This window comes from Salvelinus fontinalis, chromosome 24 (assembly GCF_029448725.1).
Source record: "Salvelinus fontinalis isolate EN_2023a chromosome 24, ASM2944872v1, whole genome shotgun sequence".
Lineage (NCBI taxonomy): Eukaryota > Metazoa > Chordata > Actinopteri > Salmoniformes > Salmonidae > Salvelinus > Salvelinus fontinalis.
The window spans coordinates 35104593-35128471 of NC_074688.1; the positions used below are offsets into that span (position 1 = coordinate 35104593).

General features: G+C 43.1%; 1 protein-coding gene and 5 non-coding genes across 7 annotated transcripts; 4 read left to right on the forward strand and 2 right to left on the reverse strand.

Moving 5' to 3' along the window:
• On the forward strand, positions 1-23750 carry LOC129822362 (EF-hand domain-containing protein D1-like). 2 transcript variants are annotated; one of them, XM_055880586.1, is made up of 4 exons: positions 1-172; positions 13678-13825; positions 19221-19355; positions 22839-23750. In XM_055880586.1, the coding sequence occupies exons 1-4, from the start codon at positions 72-74 to the stop codon at positions 22971-22973; spliced, it is 519 nt and encodes a 172-aa protein (XP_055736561.1). In that variant the 5' UTR covers positions 1-71; the 3' UTR covers positions 22974-23750. The 2 variants fall into 2 exon arrangements, with proteins under 2 accessions (XP_055736561.1, XP_055736560.1); XM_055880585.1 differs by lacking the exon at positions 1-172 and adding an exon at positions 3748-4416.
• trnai-aau (transfer RNA isoleucine (anticodon AAU)) lies at positions 530-603 on the forward strand. Its single transcript has one exon. It is a non-coding gene; the product is annotated as a tRNA-Ile (tRNA).
• Positions 838-909, reverse strand: trnap-ugg (transfer RNA proline (anticodon UGG)). Its single transcript has one exon. It is a non-coding gene; the product is annotated as a tRNA-Pro (tRNA).
• Positions 2449-2520, forward strand: trnaw-cca (transfer RNA tryptophan (anticodon CCA)). The gene has a single exon. It is a non-coding gene; the product is annotated as a tRNA-Trp (tRNA).
• On the reverse strand, positions 2792-2863 carry trnap-agg (transfer RNA proline (anticodon AGG)). The gene has a single exon. It is a non-coding gene; the product is annotated as a tRNA-Pro (tRNA).
• trnag-ucc (transfer RNA glycine (anticodon UCC)) lies at positions 3588-3659 on the forward strand. Its single transcript has one exon. It is a non-coding gene; the product is annotated as a tRNA-Gly (tRNA).
• Positions 23751-23879: the final 129 nt, after the last annotated feature.

Below are 23879 nucleotides of genomic sequence, written 5' to 3' on the forward strand. Positions count from 1 at the left end.
ATCACAAATCCCCGAGGTGCTTTATTGCTATTATCAATTTGTTACCAACGTAATTAGAGCAGTAAAAATAAATGTTTTGTTATATCCAATCAGAATTCAGGTCTCGAACCACCCAGTTTATAATATGGAATAATCTAGCCAACAGCGCTACAGCACACGTGCCGATACTATGGTAAGCACACTGGCTATATATATATATATTTTTTACATATTATAATAAAAACATCAGTAGATTTGAAAATGCGAAATGCGATGGAAACCTATTTTACTTGTATTTTCCATTCGGTACATGGGAAATCAACCGCAAAAATTGACATTTTTTATGTGCACCACATCATCACACACAGCCTTGTATCTGCAACAAGCTAAATTGATGGAAACATATCTGGTGGGAAAATGCGCATATTGTTTTTAATGCTGATTTGAGAATATTCGCATGAAAATTTATTGCCAATTAGATGAAAGCCTAGTTTACATTCCTTATCTATTTGGATATGGCTATATACTATGCCAGACGATTCACCTCTACGGCCGGTTAGCTCAGTTGGTTAGAGCGTCGTGCTAATAACGCGAAGGTCGCGGGTTCGATACCCGTACTGGCCAAACCTTTTACAACAGATTATTCCTTTTGAAGACAATGAAAACATGGGTAGGCTAACTGCGTCTGTTTTAACCAAATCATAATATGATTTCACGATCTGTCATTTCAATACATAATTCAGTGAGTGTACTAGATCGATTTCCCAAATGGATACACTACTGCTGTAATTTTTGCCGAAATGCACATGTTGTGACATGCAAAATATGTATCAACCGATCTGACCTAAAAAAAAAGGAGGGCTCGTCCGGGATTTGAACCCGGGACCTCTCGCACCCAAAGCGAGAATCATACCCCTAGACCAACGAGCCAACTCATTCGTAAGAAAATTATCCAAGTTTTGAACTATTACTGTTTAGTATTTTACAAAACACTCTAAAAGAACATAAATGGCCAGTACAACACAAAACGTAGCTAGGCATTGTATCGCTGCTAGATAGAAACAACAGAAATGTAACTGTCGCCTGGTGGCACGTAGCAAGCTGGCCGCAAGGTCAAGATGCATGATATTCAATGTAACTACTGAAGAGTTTCTAAACGGTCTGCAATGTATATTTCAATTATATTCGATGTAACGGCCACTGCCATAGTAAAAAGACATCTGAAAGGAGTCCCCACATTCATTTTTCAGGGGAGACGGAATTTAGGTTGAAAAGATCATCAGTGTGCAACTGCAGCCCACAATTTGGGGCGTTCCTGCATGTGGGCATTCTTTTTTTCCGCAAAACGCCACCCTCGAGCACCCTGACAGACCGGGTGAAGGACTCCGTGTACCGGTCGCCCCCCTGCCAGTACAGCAGTCAGGAGGCTGGCGCGACACCGTGTGCTAACTAGGTTGCTAGTCAGTGACACTGTTGTGTACCGGGGAAACTGTCCACGACAAGCGGTACTGTGTGCTATCTTTGCCAGTTAGTCCTAAAGAGGACTTTGGGACACAGCAGGCGGGGGCGACACCGTGTGCTAGCTGGCTAAGCGCACAAAGTGTCCTTCGCTCCCGCCTGCTGAACATCTGCAAGCGCCGTTGTTAACATAACTGCGAGAAAACAGTGCCTATAAGTACTATTCCTATATATTGGTCAATTCCGGAAAGCTTACCCGTGTGACACGCTATTGGTGTTATAGGTTAGTTGTCATTCATTAGTTGTCATTCACTCATGTCTGATGCAAGACTCACTTTCCTGCAGATGTTTCATTGACGTGCTACTGTTGACCATGCCTGAATGTGGGCTATTTTACACAGATTACTAAAGTATATATGAAGGGGCTAGGATGAGCATACAGAGGAGGTGAACCCACACTGGTGTAATTCCGTATTCACTCAAAGGAGGGCGCTCGTGCCCCGCGAGCTTGACCCCTTAACCTTATCACAGAATGGTCAGCGGCTAACGGGATCCTTGGGACGTCCCTACCTTTAGGTATCAATCAAATTGTATTCGTAGCGTACACATGTTTTTCAGATGTTATCGCTGGGTGTAGCGTAATGCTTATGTTCCTAGCTCCAACAGTGCAGTAATACCTATCAATACAAAACAATATACCCAAATCAGATTTTTTTTTTGCAGTATTCATTTAATGTTCACAGCAACCTGAATACACCTGACCTGTGTTTTTTTATTTTCCACCGGGTCATAGGCATTTAAAATGTAGACTACAATCTGGGGTAGGGACGTCCCAAGGACAATGGACAAAGTTTTTCTTTTGCAAAATGTAAAAGGATATTTTGCAACAATTGTCATTGTTTTCGTGTCATTTAGGACTTGTCATGTCATATCAATTTACTAAGCTTTCAGTATTATCAGTCACATGATTGTATATAGTTAACTAGAGATGTTGCGTGTCAACATAGTATGGACCTCGTGGCGCAACGGTAGCGCGTCTGACTCCAGATCAGAAGGTTGCGTGTTCAAATCACGTCGGGGTCAAAGCTTTTCTTAGTATATTTAATGTGTTGTTTTTGCACAAGCTGCCGCTGGACTCTCTAAACTGCTGTTATCACTAGGTTGTTGTTGGTAATAGTTAAAGTATAAGAATAAGCTAGCGGCCATCCATTTTGTAAAATTAAAAACAAAACAGCGGTAGACTGTGTTGCATCGTATTGGTCTTTCCTGTTTGGTTAAAATTGGTTAAAATTGTAGTTGCAGATATGCCTGCCTTTAAACTCCTAAATAAAAAGTACTATTCTTTACAAAAGGAGGGCTCGTCCGGGATTTGAACCCGGGACCTCTCGCACCCTAAGCGAGAATCATACCCCTAGACCAACGAGCCACAAGTTAGTGGAGAAACAATTAGCTTTATATATCAAATCTATTTGCTGGTAGTCAAATCCATTTGCTCGTAGTCAAATGTCTACATTAAATAAACGAAACGAGTAATGCATTGACCAATGGCGAGAGAGCATATTGTGGCATCGGTTCGTCTCTGCTCACTAATCCAGTCCAGACCAGTGAGTCCGCAAAATCCGCACACTTTCTCGCACATTAATTTATCAATTTTGTAACAACGTTGCAGTTAACACTGTCTTGTTCCTGTCAAGCAACATGCTTTCTATAAACGAGAAGGGTGCAACTGCAGCCCGTAATGTGGGCAATGCTGCATCTGCAGGAAGCCCCATTTGTTTATTATGACTCTAGTACAAAGGCGATAGGCACGGGGCTCCTTGTTCCTGTCATGCGTCATGCACTCTAGAAACCAATACGTTTTGGTTTGTTTTGCACAGAACATGGAAGCAGATGATGACCTTTCTTCATTTAGCTAGATTAGAAGTCTTTATTGGCAGGTTGAGTTTAGCCGGTCCTCGCAATTAATGTGGCTACTGTTTTGTTTGGCACGCCAGCCCACACTTATTTGACTGAGACTATATCTCGGAAATGTCAGTAACGGGACTCGTGGTATTTGATTAATATAACATACAAACATTCAGCTACAAAATCAGATCAGCTGACTGAAGTGCCCTTATGAACTTGCCAAAGGTTCCTTACAAAATCGGTGAGCGTTGGTGGTATAGTGGTGAGCATAGCTGCCTTCCAAGCAGTTGACCCGGGTTCGATTCCCGGCCAACGCAGTTATTTTTGCCTCCGTAGTTCCTTTTTGATTGAGGCTGCATTGTGGCACCTGCGTCACAGCTATAATAAATAGCGTCGACAAGAAGGATTACCAAGTAAACATACAAAGAATGTCTCTCAAATACTAGCTAAAATTAGAAAAATTCTCAATCAAGCAATTAATTGAACAACAGCTTGACTGCTCGTGTTGCACCTTTATTTGACCCGTGTTATGCTCATTGTATGCTCCCATTTGCTTGGGCTCGCCTGGGGTTGGTTTCAGATGTTGTAATATAGCTCAATTGATGTTTTGGTGCTGATGATCCGTTGTGCTCCGCCCCCTCGAAACTGTCCTGTGTGATGAAAGGAACTCTCTGAGCCAAGAGCTGACTGACACAGCTGACTTCCATCCTGAGTACCAGGCACACGCTCCCATTGCATCAAGTCAAAAAGTATCCTACGCACCATGATGGCATCGGACGAATTGGCGAGGGAACTGCAGCCCAGGCTTGCCGCGGAGCCGGCTCACCTATTCAACCCGTCTACACCAGAGGAGACCCCGGTGAAAGCGAGCGACCCTGTCCCTGGTCCGCAGAAAAAAGCGGTGGCGGTCAGTGTCAATGATGACACATCGGAACTCACCGCGAAACTCACGCGGAGACTGTGCATCAACAATGGGAACGCGGCGCCCAAGCAGGCCAAGCTGTTCAATCCCTACACGGAATTCAAAGAGTTCTCCCGCAAACAGATCAAAGACATGGAGAACATTTTCAAACGGTAGGCTAAGACTTTATATTTATTTGAATATCATTCAAATCTAAATAATGTGGCTATGGTTATATGTTGTGACTTGTCTTGATAAAGAGGGAATGTCCCTTAGCTATGTCTGTACCGGGGAACAAAGTAGCACCTGGTCAGTAGTAACAGCTTAGTAACTCAAAGTAGAAACATGTTATAAAATGTCCTAATACTTGCTTAGTGTCTACATGGCTAATAAGTTTAGTTTAAATCCATCAATTATTTTTCGTTTTATTGACAGAAATGGGTAAATATACAATTTTTTTTGAAAATAGACTTGTGGAACCATTGTCCATGTATCTAAACATATATACTTTTTATCAGTAAGATAGGGTCTTTTGATTGGTATAGTTGATGACAATAATTGTTGTTGTATTTTGTGGGGGTTTCGTTGTAATGCAGTACCTAAAATCGTATATAATATTTAGACACATTCACATAATTATATAAAATGTCACTTATTTACATCAAGTTTAGCAGTACAACTAAGATAATACTTTAGAATAATTACAAATAAAATGACACATTTAGACTTAAATTCCAAAAATATCTTGTATAAAATATATTCATTTTGGCTACTCCATTTTTGGTCAATATGATATGCCTAAAAGATCAAATGGAAATATTTGGTCTCAATTTAGTGTATTTTCATCCAAATATCAGTTTCAAACCATAATTTTTTTAATTACCCTTCTTTTTTACCATTAAAGACAGTGTTACATTTAACTTCTCAGCCTGTTACATTTCATCCCACCTGCTGGGTCAATTGTAACATTTTACTCCTGCCACTTTCAGTATATCCTAGAAATGTAGTTACAGTGTGTAAATAATGGTAGTTGATGTATGTTGTTTGTATAAACATATTATTAATATAACTTAGATTGCCTTTTCATAATAAAGCAAAAGCCTAAAAGTGTTATTTGGCTCCCTGGACTCCACTATGCATAGTATAGGCTAGTCACAACCAGGTAAGGTATTGAGTGAGTATGAGGGATTGATTCAGATCACTGTGATAAAGAGATGAAGCCTATATATTATGAGGGAGACAACTACCTGACCACACAATTAATAAGGTGAATTGATATTGCTGAGTGACCTCTGTCTCCTGCTGGTGGAGTTAAATTGTTGTGGAACATCACAGACTGAATGGTCTTCATCTAGCCTACAACACTATCCGTTTTCTGCCATCAATATATATTAATAATACATCTCCCTAAATAGCTTACTTGACAACAGTATTATTATTACTGTGTAGGGAGAACCCCCCTATTTTTTTCTCTACCTCTCAGTTAATCCTCTCATAGACTACGTAGTGTACTAACGTGGTGTGTGTGTGTGTGTGTGTGTGTGTGTGTGTGTGTGTGTGTGTGTGTGTGTGTGTGTGTGTGTGTGTGTGTGTGTGTGTGTGTGTGTGTGTGTGGGTGGGTGGGTGGGTGTGTGGGTGGGTGGGTGGGTGGGTGGGTGGTTAGAGCCTGCTTTGTCACTCCGGTCTCTGCAGCACCAACCCTTTAGGAAATTCATGGAGCTAGTGGGGTGGATGTGGGGCTATACTGGGCTTTATTGATATCCTCTGTACCATGCCAGAATAATGTTTTCTCCTGGGCCAATGGAACTGTACAGTCATTTTGCTACTGTCTTTTTTCACTGGAGGGACAAGAGTCACTCTTCTCAAACACTGGGTCCCCAGTGACACCACCTCTCCTGTGCGACAATGGTGTGTGTGTGTGTGTGTGTGTGTGTGTGTGTGTGTGTGTGTGTGTGTGTGTGTGTGTGTGTGTGTGTGTGTGTGTGTGTGTGTGTGTGTGTGTGTGAGTGTGTGTGTGTGTGTGTGTGTGTGTGTGTGTGTGTGTGTGTGTGTGTGTGTGTGTGTGTGTGTGTGTGTGTGTGTGTGTGTGTGTGTGGAGGGACCACTGACGAGAGAAGACCCTACTGTGTGAGACTAGTTGTGTCCATGTATTTGCTCAGAGCTGTAGCGGAGACTACTTGCATTTCTGTTGACAACATGTAATACTGTTGTCCCAGTTTATCTGTTCATCTAAAGCTTTGTAGCTACAGGTGCATGTGAACGCAGCGTAGAGAAGGATATTGATTCGTGGGTAGATGCATTGACACTGCAGTTTTTCCAGGACTATGTATTTAAACTTGAGTTATACATTTGAGTTTGGCCTAGTTTTGCTCTCAGCACAGTTGGAAAGGAAGAGACAGTATGTAGAGAATCAAATGGGTCACAGAGAGAGGGAGAAAGGAGGGGGGCTTGGTATCACCCTCTTTCCTGAGGATTTACTTGAACATGCCTCTCATTGGCAAAACTGCACTTAGATGCACTCATGAAGAAAGATTTAGGTAACATGCCTCTCTCTCTCTCTCTCTCTCTCAATTCAATTCAATTAACTTTATTAACATGGCAAGTTCATTATTACTTACATTGTCAAAGTATACATATCGAAAAATCAAAATCAAATATATATGTATATATATATAACATATCTCTCTCTCTCTCTCTCTCTCTCTCTCTCTCTCTCTCTCTCTCTCTCTCTCTCTCTCTCTCTCTCTCTCTTTCTCTCTCTCTCTCTCTCTCTCTCTCTCTCTCTCTCTCTCACACACTGCCCCATATGCTCTATTCTGTTTGGGTGTTGGCTGAATGTGTCCTCTATCTCCATAGCCCCTTCTTCTCCCTCTATGACTCTCAAGCTGTTCTGCCCTGGGTGGGTTTTATCCATCTCCCCTATAGCCATCACTGGAGCACTTCATAGACATACAATGCATTTAGAAAGTATTCAGACCCCTTGACTTTTTCCACATTTTGTTACGTTACAGCCTTATTCTAAAATGGATTAAATTGTTTTTTTCCCCTCATCAATCTACACACAATACCCCATAATGACAAAGCAAAAACAGGTTTTTAGACATTTTTGCTGATTTATTTCAAATAAAAAACTTAAATATCACATTTACACAAGTATTCAGACCCTTTCCTCAGTACTTTGTTGAAGCACCTTTGGCAGCGATTACAGCATTGAGTCTTCTTGGGTATGACGCTACAAGCTTGGCACACCTGTATATGGGGAGTCTCTCTCATTCTTCTCTGCAGATCCTCTCAAGCTCTGTCATGTTGGATGGGGACCGTTGCAGTACAGCTATTTTCAGGTCTCTCCAGAGATGTTCGATCGGGTTCAAGTCCGTGATCTGGCTGGGCCAATCAAGGACATTTGGTGGATTGTCCGGAAACCACTCATGCGTTGTCTTGGCTGTGAGCTTAGGGTTGTTGTCCTGTTGGAAGGTGAACCTTCACCCAAGTCTGAGGTCCTGAGTACTCTAGATCAGGTTTTCATCAAGGATCTCTCTGTACTTTGCTCTGTTCTTCTTTTCCTCGATCCTGACTAGTCTCCCAGTCCCTGCCGCTGAAAGACATCCCCACAGCTTTTCATTGGCTGAAGCGGAGAGGTCAGGTGTACTGTCTTTACATTACTCAATATTTTCTGAGTTGATACTCCTTTATCTACCCAACCTGTCTTTCATCTCCCCTGCTCTCCTTAGCTTTGCATGCAGGGTACTTGACCTCTGACCTAGCCACTGGCGGGTAACCTAGATGTGGGTGAAGCACATGCTCAGCGGGGGCACACTGATTAGACAGTGGCCAGTCTGTCTGTGTCCTAAAGTTTGGTTGGATGCGGTCATGGTGACAGAGCCTAGCTTGGGTGAGGGCCAGGGAGGGGGCACTTTGGAATGTTCCAAGCGGGAGTAGACTAGATTGAGGGCCGGGCCATTCCATCCTAAATTCTGCCCCTTCTGTCACCCCTTTACACTCTGCCTCATCCCATCATAAATTGGTCTACTCCTCCTCACCACCTTAATTCTCACCCCTTCTCACCCTCTTTCTCTTTCCTGATGCTGCCCTTGCCACACTCAGTCACCCACGTTCTCTGCATTCCAGAGGCCTTAACCCTTCCCTGCCTTTTAACCCTGCATAACTCATACTCATCATCAATACCACATTCTTAGAAAAAAAGATGCAGTGTAGAACCTAAAAGGGTTCTTTGACTGTCCCCGTAGGAGAATCCTTTGAAGAACAATTTTTGGTTCCACATAGAACCCTTTTGTTTCCATGTTGAAGCCTTTACACAGAGGGTTCTACATGGAACCCAAAATAGTTCTACTTGAAACCAAAAACAGTTATCCTATGGGGACAACAGAATAACCCTTTTGGAACCCTTTTTTCTAAGAGTGTAGTCACAATTCTGACTTTTGATTGAGTCACTGCTCTAAAATCAGCCTGTGATGGTAAAGTGTTAGTCACTGTGATTTCTGAGGGATGGCTTTTTCACTAATTTCTCTGTTTTCTCTCCCAGAGTCCACAAATATTCCTGTCTCCGGGGTGAAAATGCACAAACACATGCCTAGCCTGACGCTAGTCTAAAACAGGCTGCATTAGAGATGAGGATGTGGCGTTATCAGTCGGCCCTTACCTGCTCCATCTTCACTCTGACACTGTACGCCTTATAGCAGCAGGAGTGACCTGAATACACTCCTGCTGAGAGAGAGAGAGAGAGACAGAAAGGGGTGAGGGAGAGAGAGAGAGAGAGAGAGAGATCCCAAAAATACAGCGTCCATGCCAAAAGCCTTGGTATCTATAATTACCATACTGCAGGAAGTTAGCTGTGGGACAGTAAGGCCTGACTATAGACAGTAGCTGTGGCTGTGTCACCACTCCCTTACAATGGAAGACATTCCACAACAATGTTTTCTTGCAACGTTTCACTTTTGAGTTTTTGATAGCCAAACAGCCTTTCTTATTTTTCTTACGTCAAAGCTTTCGGCAGACTTTCAGTCGGTAGATTGTGGTAGAAAGCTGGGGCTGTAATAGAAGCCTAGAGTAGTATTTTAATGATCATATTGATCAAGTGCTTCTGACTAGACAGCTTTTCTGTTCTCTCAGCATAACATGTTTTTATTGTGAGATACTGACTGACCCAGCTGAGGATCTGGACTAGGACCTGTCACTAAGCTGTGGAGTTAGTCCTGTATGTACAGGTGACAGTTGCTAAGCTGCTCTGGGGTCACCCATTGCTGTGAACAGTTGTCATGCTGGTCAGCTGTGGAGGGCCAAAAGGAACCAGCTGTTTTAGAACACAGATGGCAGGAAATGTGTTGTGTGTGTGTGTGTGTGTGTGAGGGGAATGAGTAGTGTTACAGTATTGGGTGGCTTACAGTATTGGGTGGGTTACAGTAATGGGGGGGTTACAGTATTGGGTGGGTTACAGTATTGGGTGGGTTACAGTATTGGGTGGATGTATTAGTAACAATTATTTATTTTGGGATGGATGTTTAGCATTAGTAAAGGAAGGTTTGCCTTTAAAGTGATGGGGTGGGGTTCAAATCAATGGTCCTTTGTGCTACTGAGCTGATGATATCTTTAGGCTGATTGTTAGAAAGTTAACAGTCCTAAATCAGGTTGTTTTGAAGGGAGGGGGTTTAGTTCCTATGGCCTTTGAAGAGTTGAACTGAAACAATGACCTCTCTCTCTTTGGTTTCTGGTCTGACCAGATTACACTCCTACCATTCAGGCGTCGGCAAGATAGGAGCACACGTGTGTGTTTGTGTGTGTGTCTGTGTGAGAGAGAGTGTGTGTGTTTCCTCACTCACACCCAGATCCAGTGCCTCTCGAACAGCTGTGTGAACGGATCTGTAAACACTTGTTGTGTCAGACAGACTCCTTGCAGGCCCCCTCTCAAACACACACACACACACACACACACACACACACACACACACACACACACACACACACACACACACACACACACACACACACACACACACACACACACACACACACACACACACACACACACACACACACACACACACACACACACACACACACAGCTGCTCTATCTGCATCTGCAGTCATGTCCCTCTCTGTTTTTCAGTGATTCACCTGATCTGTTTATCTAGGACCCCCAACACCCTTGATTAATCTGTTTTGTGTCTGATGACAAGTGAGTGTGGTGTGTTTAACTGTGATTGATTAGGGGAAGTTGGTGTTTGTGTGTGTCAGTCAAGCGCATACAGCTATCGAGACTGTCTGGTTAGTGTCGACCACCCGGATCTCTATTTCTGACATCAGACCTTTATCACAATATATCTGTCTCTCCTGTGTGTGTGTGTGTGTGTGTGTGTGTGTGTGTGTGTGTGTGTGTGTGTGTGTGTGTGTGTGTGTGTGTGTGTGTGTGTGTGTGTGTGTGTGTGTGTGTGTGTGTGTGTGTGTGTATGTGTGTGTGTGTGTGTGTGTGTGTGTGTGTGTGTGTTTAATGTCATTGGTAGGCTTAGGGCCTGTATCTCTATGTCTATAGATGTGGCCGTCTGTTCAGACTCAGGGTATAGATGCCTTTCACCACATTGTGCCTGTCAGCCAGTCTAGGATGAACTTGGCACATATCTTACTAGAGCCATGAGTTTTGCTGAGCATTTGAGCTGACCATGAGAAACACCTCTGAGTTCTAGTTGTTGACTATATAACTATCTATGACCCATAGTTGTTGTCCTTTATGACAACCAGACATTACATGTTTCCTCTCCTGGTAATTTAATGTGAGGTAGTGTAATGTCTGTGTGCCTTCCTCTCTCCCTGGCTGTATGTAGACACATCTGTACACTACATGAGCAAGTATGTGGACACCTGCTCATCGAACATCTCATACCAGAATCATGGGCACTCTTCTGGGATGGCTTTCCAGTAGATGTTGGAACATTGCTGTGGGAACTTGCTTCCATGCAGCCACAAGAGCATTAGTGAGGTCGGGCACTGATGTTGGGCGATTACGCCCATGCGTTCCAATTCATCCCAAATGTATTCAATGGGGTTGAGGTCAGTGCTCTGTGCATGCCAGACAAGTTCTTCCACATCGATCTCGACAAACCATTTCTGTATGGACCTCGCTGGGATTCTCTGCCTCTAACCCTATTACAGGGGCTGAGTCACTGGCTTACTGGTGCTCTTTCATGCCGTCCCTAGGAGGGGTGCGTCACTTGAGTGGGTTGAGTTACTGACGTGATCTTCCTGTCTGGGTTGGCGCCCCCCCTTGGTTTGTGCTGTGGTGGAGATCTTTGTGGGCTATACTCGGCCTTGTCTCAGGATTGTAAGTTGGTGGTTGAAGGTATCCCTCTAGTGGTGCGGGGGCTGTGCTTTGGCAAAGTGGGTGGGGTTATATCCGGGGGTATCATCGGATGGGGCCACAGTGTCTCCTGACCCCTCCTGTCTCAGCCTCCAGTATTTATGCTGCAGTAGTTTATGTGTCGGGGGGCTGGGGTCAGTTGGTTATATCTGGAGTACTTCTCCTGTCTTATCCAGTGTCCTGTGTGAATTTAAGTATGCTTTCTCTAATTCTCTCCTTCTCTCTTTCTTTCTCTCTCTCGGAGAACCTGAGCCCTAGGACCATACGTCAGGACTACCGGGCATGATGACTTCTTGCTGTCCCCAGTCCACCTGGCCTTGCTGCTGTTCCAGTTTCAACTGTTCTGCCTGCGGTTATGGAACCCCTACCTGTCCCAGACCTGCTGCTTTCAACTCTTAATGATCGGCTATGAAAAGCCAACTGACATTTATTCCTGATTATTATTTGACCATGCTTGTCATTTATGAACATTTTGAAAATCTTGGCTCTCTCTAATTCTCTCCTTCTCTCTTTCTTTCTCTCTCTCGGAGGACCTGAGCCCTAGGACCATACGTCAGGACTACCGGGCATGATGACTCCTTGCTGTCCCCAGTCCACCTGGCCTTGCTGCTATTCCAGTTTCAACTGTTCTGCCTGCGGTTATGGAACCCCTACCTGTCCCAGACCTGCTGTTTTCAACTCTTAATGATCGGCTATGAAAAGCCAACTGACATTTATTCCTGATTATTATTTGACCATGCTTGTCACTTATGAACATTTTGAACATCTTGGCCATGTTCTGTTATAATCTCCACCCGGCACAGCCAGAAGAGGACTGGCCACCCCTCATAGCCTGGTTCCTCGCTAGGTTTCTTCCTAGGTTTTGGCCTTTCTAGGGAGTTTTTCCTAGCCACCGTGCTTCTACACCTGCATTGCTTGCTGTTTGGGGTTTTAGGCTGGGTTTCTGTACAGCACTTCGATATATTAGCTGATGTACGAAGGGCTATATAAAATAAACTTGATTTGATTTGATTTGTGCACGCGGCCTTGTCATGCTGAAACAGGAAAGGGCCTTCCCCAAACTGTTGCCACAAAGTTGGAAGCACAGAATTGTCTAAATCAAATCTAATCAAATTGTATTAGTCACATACACATGTCTAGCAGATGTTATTGCAGGTGTAGCGAAATGCTTGTTTCTAGAATTTCAACAAATGCTTTAGCGTTAAGATTTCCCTACACTGGAACTAAGGGGCCTAACCCGAACCATAAAAAAAAGCCCCAGACCATAATTCCTCCTCCACCAAACTTTACAGTTGGCACTATGCATTTGGGAAGGTAGCGTTCTCCTGGCATCCGCCAAACCCAGATTTGGCCGTCGGTCTGCCAGATGGTGAAGCTGATTCATCACTCCAGATAATGTGTTTCCACTGCTCCAGAGTCCAATGGAGGCGAGCTTCATATTACTCCAGCCGACACTTAGCATTGTGCATGGTGATCTTAGTATTGTGTGCGGATGCTCAGCCTTGAAAACCCATTTAATGAAGCTCCCGACAAACAGTTCTTGTACTGACGTTGCTTCCAGCGGCAGCTTAGAACTCGATAGTGAGTGTTGCAACTGAGGACCGATGATTTTTATGCACTACACACTTCAGCACTCTGCGGTCCCATTCTGTGAGCTTGAGTGGCCTACCACTTCACAGCTGAGCCGTTGTTGCTCCTAGACGTTTCCACTTCACAATAACAGCACTTACAGTTGACCTGGGCAACTCTATCAGGGCAGAAATTTGACGAACTGACTTGTTGGAAAGGTGGCATCCTATGACGGTGCCACGTTGAAATTCACTGAGCTCTTCAGTAAGGCCATTCTACTGGCAATGTTTGTCTATGGAGATTGCATGGCTCTGTGCTCTATTTTATACACCTGTCAGCAACGGGTGTGGCTGGAATAGCCGAATCCACTAATTTGAAGGGGTGTCCACATAATTGTGTATACATAGTGTATGTACGTTTGACAGTGGTAAGGAGGGCTTCATAGAGTTGTGCTGTTATAATGTAAGTTCATGGATCAACCCTCTTCTCTCTGTAGGTTTGACAGTGGTAAGGACGGCTTCATAGACCTGATGGAGCTGAAGCTGATGATGGAGAAGCTGGGAGCTCCTCAGACCCACCTCGGCCTCAAGAACATGATCAAGGAGGTGGATGAGGACTTCGACGGCAAGCTGAGCTACAGAGAGGTGTGTGTACTGTATTGTCTACTTCCATGTCAATTTCCCTGAGTGTGTGTGTGTGTGGCCTGTTAATTACAGTGTGTATTTTTTAACTGCAGTAAAACATATAGTGCCTTCAGAAAGTATTCACTTTACTTTTTCCACATTTTGCTGTGTTACAACCTGAATTTAAAATGGATTTAATTGATATTTTTGTTGTCATTGGCCTACACACAACACCCCATAATGTCAAAGTGGAAACATGTTATTTTCATTTTTTAAATTTGTACTAATTAATTAAAAAGGAAAAGCTGAAATGGTTTGACTCAATAAGTATCCAGACCCTTTGTTATGGTAGGTCTAAATAAGTTCAGGAGTAACAATGTGCTTATCAAGTCACATAATAAGTTGTAATAAGTTGACTCACTCTGTGTGCAATACTAATTTTAAACATTTTTTTTTTATGACTACCACATCTCTGTACCCCAAACATTATCTGTAAGGTCCCTCAGTCAAACAGTGAATTTCAAACACAGATTCAAACACAAAGACCAGGGAGGTTTTCTAATGCCTCGCGAAGAAGTGCCCCTATTGGTAGATGAGTAAAAATAAAAAAACAGACATTGAATATCCCTTTGAACATGGTAAAAAATGTTATTACACTGGATGGTGTATCAAAACACCCAGTCACTACAAAAATACAGGTGTCCTTCCAAACTCAGTAGCCGGAGAGGAAGGAAACCTCTCAGAGATTTCACCATGATGCTAATGGGGACTTTAAAACAGTTACAGAGTTGATAGGAGAAAAGAGAAAACTGAGGATGGATCAACAACATTGTAGTTACTCCACAATACTAACCTAATTGACAGAGTGAAAAGAAGGAAGCCTGTACAGAATACAAATATTCCAATACATGCATCCTCTTTGAAGGCATGTATTGTAAAGGCACCAAAGTAATACTGCAAAACATGTGGCAAAGCAGTTAACTTTTTGTCCTGAATATGAAGTGTTATGTTTGTGGCAAATCCAATACAACACATTACTGAGTACCACTCTCCATATTTTCAAGCATAGTGGTGGCTGGGTCATGTTATGGATATGCTTGTAATCTTTAAGGACAGGGGAGTTTTTCAGGATCAAAAATTCACGGAATAGAGCTAAGCACAGGCAAAATCCTAGAGGAAACCTGGTTCAGTCTGTTTTACCACCAGACACTGGGAGAGGAATTCACCTTTCAGCAGGACAATAACCTAAAACACAATGCCAAATCTACACTGGAGTTGCTTACCAAGAAGACCATGAATGTTCCTGAGTGGCCGAATTACAGTTTTTACTTAAATCTATTTTAAATTCAATGGCAAGACAGGGGTGTGAATACTTATGTAAATTAGATATTTCAGAATTTCATTTTTAATAAATGTGCAAACATTAAAAAAACATTTTTTTCACTTTGTCATTATGGGGTATTGTGTGTAGATGGGTGACATTATAATTTTTTAAATCAATTTTGAATTCAGGCTGTAACAGCAAAATGTGTAATAAGTCGAGGTACGAATATTTTCTGAAGGCACTGCACTCCTCTCAGGACAGTCTGTAAAAGACTGTGTCTCAATATCACTCTGTGAGTGTATGGGGGGGGGGGGGGGGGGGCTCTTAATAGCAAGGCTGTGCTCACTGAGTGTGTACATAGTCAAAACCTTTCTTAATTGTGGGTCAGTCAGTGGTCAAGTATTCTGCCACTGTGTACCCTCTGTTTAGGGCCTATAGCATTCCAGTTTGCTCTGTTGTTTGGTAAATTCCTTCCAATGTTTCAAGTAATTATCTTTTTGTTTTCTCATGATTTGGTTGGGTCTAATTGTGTTGCTGTTGCTGTCTCAGGGCTCTCCTTCTCTTTTCTACCCCCTCCCTCTCCCTTCTCCCACCCACTCCATCTCCCTCCTTCTCTTTTCTACCCCCTCCCTCTCCCTTCTCCCACCCACTCCATCTCCCTCCTTCTCTTTTCTACCCCATCCCTCTCCCTTCTCCCACCCACTCCATCTCCCTCCTTCTCTTTTCTACCCCATCCCTCTCCCTTCTCCCTCCCACTCCATCTCCCTCCTTCTCTTTTCTACCCCATCCCTCTCCCTTCTCCCTCCCACTCCATCTCCCTCCTTCTCTTTTCTACCCCATCCCTCTCCCTTCTCCCACCCACTCCATCTCCCTCCTTCTCTTTTCTACCCCCTCCCTCTCCCTTCTCCCACCCACTCCATCTCCCTCCTTCTCTTTCCTACCCCCTCCCTCTCCCTTCTCCCACCCACTCCATCTCCCTACTTCTCTTTTCTACCCCATCCCTCTCCCTTCTCCCTCCCACTCCCCTGTCTCCCTCCTTCTCTTTCCTACCCCCTCCCTCTCACTTCTCCCTCCCTCTCTCTCTCCTTATCTTTCCTACCCCCTCTATCTCCCCTTCTCCCCCCCTCTCTCTCCCTCTCTCTCACACACTCATTTACATTTGACATTTTAGTCATTTAGCAGACACTCTTATCCAGAGCGACTTACAGTTAGTGTGTTCACTCACAGGGTTAAACAGGTGACAGGGGCAGCTGAACAGAGATATACAAAGACTCTGTGTTTCAGCTCTGAGGCGTTGACTCGACCAATCCTTGCTTCTCTCTGCCTCTCATTCTCCTGATTGGAGTAGCAGAGTTCCACACATACATATCCAATTACACAGCACAGTTCCCCTAGGACCACTGGTGGTCAGGCTAGATGGGGCCAGCTAGACGGGGAATTCTATCACCCCTCAGAGCCTGGTTCACCTCGAGAGTTTTTCCTAGCTACTTTGCTTCTACATCTGCATTGCTTGCTCTTTGTGGTTTTAGGCTGGGTATCAGTATGGCACTTTGTGACAACTGCTGATGTAAAAACAACTTTATAAAATACATTTGATTGATTGATTGATTGATATCAGGTTGCTACACACAGAAAGCACTTTTTATAGGAGGACAGTTCCGACACTAAACCCACAGACATGAACAGTTGTTATAATGTCTATTTGATTTTATGATATTAGAAGGAACAGTTTTAACTTCTACATGATGTTATGATATTAGAAGGAACAGTTATCACTTCTACATGATGTTATGATATTAGAAGGAACAGTTATCACTTCTACATGATGTTATGATATTAGAAGGAACAGTTATCACTTCTACATGATGTTATGATATTAGAAGGAACAGTTTTAACTTTTACATGATGTTATGATATTAGAAGGAACAGTTTTAACTTTTACATGATGTTATGATATTAGAAGGAACAGTTATCACTTCTACATGATGTTATGATATTAGAAGGAACAGTTTTAACTTCTACATAATCTTATGATATTAGAAGGAACAGTTATCACTTCTACATGATGTTATGATATTAGAAGGAACAGTTATCACTTCTACATGATGTTATGATATTAGAAGGAACCGTTATCACTTCTACACGATGTTATGATATTAGAAGGAACAGTTTTAACTTTTACATGATGTTATGATATTAGAAGGAACAGTTATCACTTCTACATGATGTTATGATATTAGAAGGAACAGTTTTAACTTTTACATGATGTTATGATATTAGAAGGAACAGTTATCACTTCTACATGATGTTATGATATTAGAAGGAACAGTTATCACTTCTACATGATGTTATGATATTAGAAGGAACAGTTATCACTTCTACATGATGTTATGATATTAGAAGGAACAGTTATCACTTCTACATGATGTTATGATATTAGAAGGAACAGTTATCACTTCTACATGATGTTATGATATTAGAAGGAACAGTTATCACTTCTACATGATGTTATGATATTAGAAGGAACCGTTATCACTTCTACATGATGTTATGATATTAGAAGGAACCGTTATCACTTCTACATGATGTTATGATAGTAGAAGGAACAGTTATCACTTCTACATGATGTTATGATATTAGAAGGAACGGTTATCACTTCTACATGATGTTATGATATTAGACTGTTAGGTACTTATTGATGTTTCATTCAACGGGTGGGTCTAATCCTGAATGCTGATTGGTTAACCGCAATCCAGCCGGTATCTATTTAAGCAATAAGGCCCGAGAGGGTGTGGTATATGGCCAATATACCACGGCTAAATATACCATGGCTATAACGTTAAAATACCTCTTTACTCTGTTCCATCTGAGTGCGCAATCCACTCTCTCATCAGCCCATCCAAGCAATTAATCAACTTGATCTCCACTATAAAAAGCCTCTCGACATTATCTCACATTTCTTTTAGTCTAACATTTTGTTTGCAACAGAGGAGATATACTCTCCGACATTTGCAACATCTAGCGACTCCTTGTGGCGAGCCGGGCACCTGCAGGGTGACCTCGTTGTCAGTTGAATGGTGTTTCCTCTGACACATTGGTGCGGCTGGTTTCCGGATTAAGCAGGCGGATGTTAAGAAGCGCAGTTAGGTGGGTCATATTTTGGAGGACACATGGCTCGACCTTCGCTTCCCAAGCCCATTGGGGCTCCTCTGAACAACAGTGTCCTGACAAGTGAGCACATTTTCTATGCCAGGCGAAATCGTGCCTCATTATCTCATTGTTACGGATGTTTCCAAAGAAATGTCTCTAGAAAGCAGCTTAAACAAATGAAAATGCAGCTACTTTGCTGTTATTCTGGCTGCACTTTTTTGAAGTGACTGTAAGTTAGCCGTAGTTGGCTAGCTAGCAAGTAAGGGATAAGAATATTGCCAGCCAGTATTGCAATGTTACATGTAGAACAAACGTCTGGGTCGCTCGCGTCCATGGATACAGAACAAAAAGACTGAATGTCTGGGTCGCGTCTTTAGCAACCGGACCAATAGAACGAACGACCACCCGGCTTAGGTAGCAACCCTAGATTTGTGTCGGGACTATGTCTTGTGGAAGGATGAAATAGTATGAATAAATTCATTAAAAAAACTTTTTTAATGAAAATATGTCAATCATTATTTGAATATGTTGGTAACCCGTTGTACAAAAGTGATAATGCCCTCAATGGCCGGTGTTTGGAGGATATTTTGGCACGGTTTACCGGACGAACACCGTGCCAATATATCCTCCAAACACGGGCTTCTTGTGCATGATCACTTAAGTGAAGCTTTGTCGGGATTGCAAGTTATGAAACACAATTGTTGTGGCAGTACAATTAAATGTAGGACCCTATATTTGACAAAAAAGTCATTTCATAGCCGTTTTAGAGCAAAAAAATGACCTACAATAACATATTCCTTTTATTTCACAATGTGCAGTGCACTGTAATAAAACTCTGTATCTATGTATATATTCTACAATCTACTGACCTAAAAAGTATAGATATGTATAGTTCTGTCCGAGCCTCTCTCACCCACCTTGATGCTTTCCTTTCTCCTCCAGTTCCTGCTGATCTTCAGGCGAGCAGCGGCAGGCGAGCTGCAGGAGGAGAGTGGTCTGATGGCTCTGGCCAGACTGTCTGAGATAGACGTCTCCACAGAGGGAGTCATGGGGGCACGGGACTTTTTCGAGGCTAAGGTAGGACTGGGATGGAGGAAGAGGAGAGGGTGTGTGTGTGTGTGTGTGCGTGTGTGCGTGCGTGCGTGCGTGCGTGCGTGCGTGCGTGTGTGTGTGCGTGTGTGTGTGTGTGTGTGTGTGTGTGTACAGTACCAGTCAAAAGTTTGGACACCTACTCATTTAAGGGTTTTTCTTGATTTTTACTATTTTCTACATTGTAGAATAATAGTGAAGACTTCAACACTATGAAATAACACATATGGCTGGCCCGCTCCAGGAGTCCCTAAATCCCTAAATTATAGGCTAAATCTCTATCAATAAAATTGAATCGACGAGCGCCTTATGCTGAGAATGCAGGGAAAACTCAGGGAACGTGACAGACACAAACATATGAACACTAGAGGGCTCTGGGTGAGTGTGGTGCCGGCTCGCCTGTGGTGACGCCAGAGCGCCCTGCCTGCTGCCTCGCTTCCCAGAGGAACCAACCCGGCACCGACCGGCAGTGTGACCTCTGCGGCCACAGATGGTACACGAGCGTGAACCCCCTCCGGTCTCCCTGCGCACCGCCCCTCCCAGCTCCATGGGTATCGGAGAGGGAGTTCGGGAGAATGGAACCACCAGACCTCGATCTGGACGTCCGCGAGTAGCCAGCAGGTTGTCCAGCCGGATGGACAGATCCACCAGCTGGTCAAACGTGAGGGTGGGCGTCTCTGCAGGCCAGCTCCCGACGGACGTCCTCGCGCAGACTGCAGCGGTAATGGTCGATCAGGGTCCTGTTGTTCCATCCCGCGCCGGCAGCCAGGCTCCTAAACTCCAGGGCAAACTCCTGGGCGCTCCTCGTTTTCTGCCTCAGATGCTAGATGCACTCTTCAAACTGATCCAACTCCGCATCTCCCTCTCTCCACACGGCGTTGGCCCACTCCAGGGCTCTCTCGGTAAGGCACGAGATGAGGGCGGACACCCTCTCACGGTCCGATGGAGCCGGGTGGACAGTGGCCAGTGGCCAGATAGAGGTCTAACTGCAACAAGAACCCCTGGCAGTTCGCAGCCCTCCCGTCGTAGTCCTGGGGCAAGGAGAGACGGATCCCACTGGGTTCAGGCGGTAAAGGGGCGCTCAGGGGAGACTCCCTGTCTGTCCCAGCGGTCCATTTTCTGGACAACGCGATCCATGGCGACGCCAAGATGGTAGAGCATAACTGCATTCTCCTAGACGCGCTCCTCCACCTCAATGGCCGGGGTACCCTCTCCTGCTGACTCCATAGTTATGGTCAGAGATTCTGTAATGGGTGTGTGTCGGTGGCAAGGAAGTCAGACGCAGGAAAACGAACTTGGTATAAACGGAGTGCTCATAAATAAGTGCTCATAAAACTCCAAAAAACGAAATATACAAAAAATAATATAAGTGGGTACAAAACCCGTGGCACACCGACACATGACTTGCACATAACCTACAACAAAACAATCTCCGACAAGGACATGAGGGGAAACAGAGGGTTAAATACACAACATGTAATTGATGAGATTGGAACCAGGTGTGAAGGAAGACAAGACAAAACCAATGGAAAATGAAAAATGGATCAGTGATGGCTAGAAGGTCGGTGACGTCGACCGCCGAACATCGTCCGAACAATGAGAGGGACCGACTTCGGCGGAAGTCGTGACAACTGCCGTTCAAAAGTTTGGGGTCACTTAGAAATGTCCTTGTTTTCGAAAGAAAATGTAAAAAAATGTCCATTAAAATAACATAAAATTTGTAAATGACTTTTGTAGCTGGATACGCCTGATTTTTAATGGGATATCTACATAGGCGTACAGAGACCAATTATCAGTAACTACCACTCCTGTGTTCCAATGGCACACTGTGTTAGCTAATCCAAGTTGATCATTTTAAAAGGATAATTGATCATTAGAAAACCCTTTTGCAATTATGTTAGCACAGCTGAAAACTGTTTAACCTGATTAAAGAAGCAATACAACTGGCCTTCTTTAGACTAGTTGAGTATCTGGAGCATCAGCATTTGTGGGTTTGATTACAGGCTCAAAATGGCCAGAAACAAAGACCTTTCTTCTGAAACTAGTCAGTCTATTCTTGTTCTGAGAAATGAAGGCTATTCAATGCGAGAATTTGCCAAGAAACTGAAGATCTGGTACAGACACATCACAAGTCCTCAACTGGCAGCTTCATTAAATAGTACCCGCAAAACATCAGACTCAACATCAACAGTGAAGAGGTGACTCCGTAATGCTGGCCTTCTAGGCAGAGTTGCAAAGAAAAGCCATATCTCAGACTGGCCAATAAAAATAAAATATTAAAATGGGCAAAAGTACACATACACTGGACAGAGGAAGATTGTAAAAAAGTGTTATGGACAGGCTAATCTAAGTTTGAGGTGTTCGGATCACAAAGAAGAACATTCATGAGACGCAGAAAAAATGAAAAGATGCTGGAGGAGTGCTTGACGTCATCTGTCAAGCATGGTGGAGGCAATGTGATGGTCTGGGGGTGCTTTGGTGGTGATAAATTTGGAGATCTTGAAGAAGGAAGGCTGTCACTCCATTTTGCAATGCCATTCCATACCCTGGGGACGGCGGTTAATTGGAGCCAATATCTTCCTACAACAGGACAATGACCCAAAGCACAGCTCTAAACTATGCAAGAACTATTTAGGGAAGAAGCAGTCAGCTGGTATTCTGTCTATAATAGAGTGGCCAGCACAATCACCGGATCTCAACCCTATTGAGCTGTTGTGGGAGCAGCTTGACCGTATGGTACGTAAGAAGTGCCCATCAAGCCAATCCAACTTGTGGGAGGTGCTTCAGGAAGCATGGGATGAAATCTCTTCAGATTACCTCAACAAATTGACAACTAGAATACCAAAAGTCTGCAAGGCTGTAATTGCTGCAAATGGAGGATTCTTTGAGGAAAGCAAAGTTTGAAGGACACAGTTATTATTTCAATTAAAAATAATTATTTATAACCTTGTCAACGTCTTGACTATATTTCCTATTCATTTTGCAACTCATTTCATTTATGTTTTCATGGAAAACAGGGACATTTAAGTGATCCCAAACTTTTTCATACTTTTACAGTATGTGTAAGAAAAGGTTGGTTATGTGTCAATGTTATAGAATCAATGCCCATGACAAACCAGGTTGATTGGACAAGAGGAGGGTGTGTGACATGTGTCCCAGATGTATAGTTGTGAAGACTTGAGGAAATGCAGGTCACAGTATACGGGTCACAAGCACTCAGCTATTTTAAGAACTGACGTGCATTAGCTGGCCTGATTTATTCCTCATCTTTCCCATCATAACAGGATTCTACATCAGCATGTCTTACGCCACATCCAACCTCTAGTGGATAGAAAGAGAAATACAGTGACAGTGTGTGTGTTCTGTGCTGTTTTTGAGTCTGTTACATCATCCAATGTTTCAGGTACAGATTTAGAGTGGTGTTATATAATCCTTGCTGTATTGCATATCTAATTGTGTTGTGTGGTGCAGGTGCAGGCTCTGAAGGTGGGCAGTAAGTTTGAGGCTGAGATCCGAGAGGAGCAGGAGGAACGGAAGAGACAGGAGCTAGATAGGAAACAGAGACAGGCTGCTTTCAAAGAGCTGCAGTCTGCCTTCTGCTCTTAACACAGTAGACACACTCACACTTACACACACACACTTACACACACACACACACACACACACACACACACACACACACACACACACACACACACACACACACACACACACACACACACACACACACACACACACACACACACACACACACACACACACTTTAAAACATCCATGATCACACGCAGACTTACATGCACAGAAAGGGAGGTTTTAAAGTAGTTCCACAGCTTCACTGAATATACAAATAAGAATATTTAATTGAATAATGCAAGAGATTGCTAATACGGTTATTGTTATGATATGGCTATTATTATTGATTGTTGTTATTATTGTTCTAATTAATATGGTTGTATTAGCTATTATACACAATATTCTCACATGTTTTAAAACAGTGAGGTCATGCCTATTTTAAGGAAATCGATTTTTCTATTTGCTATCAATAATTGGATTGTTTGATGTACATTACTGAAAAGGTTTTGTGGAGCAATGTATTGACCAATTTATGTGTAGAAGGCAAAATCATTTTACAATACCTGTGTCAAAAACAGTTTCTCGAAAAAAAATTCTGTTGCAACATTTTCAAAATCACTCTGTGAATCTACGTTTTTACTTTTGTCAGATTGTACTATTATATTGAGTATTGACCTGTAATCCATGTTTGTTTAATTTCCAGAAACATGCCATCATGTAACACTGTAGCAATATGTTGTCTTATGTGTTCTGAAATTAAAAGGAAATGGATGTATTGTATTTTTCCATAAATTAACAATGGTAATCACATTCTGTCTGCTTTCTCAATAATGTGTATTCTTGTGATGTTAAATAGTTTGCTGCTCTTGATAAGTTTAAAACAGCTGTTGCACAGTACCGGTGAGGAAAGACAGGGGGCAGCATGGTAGCGAGACTGAT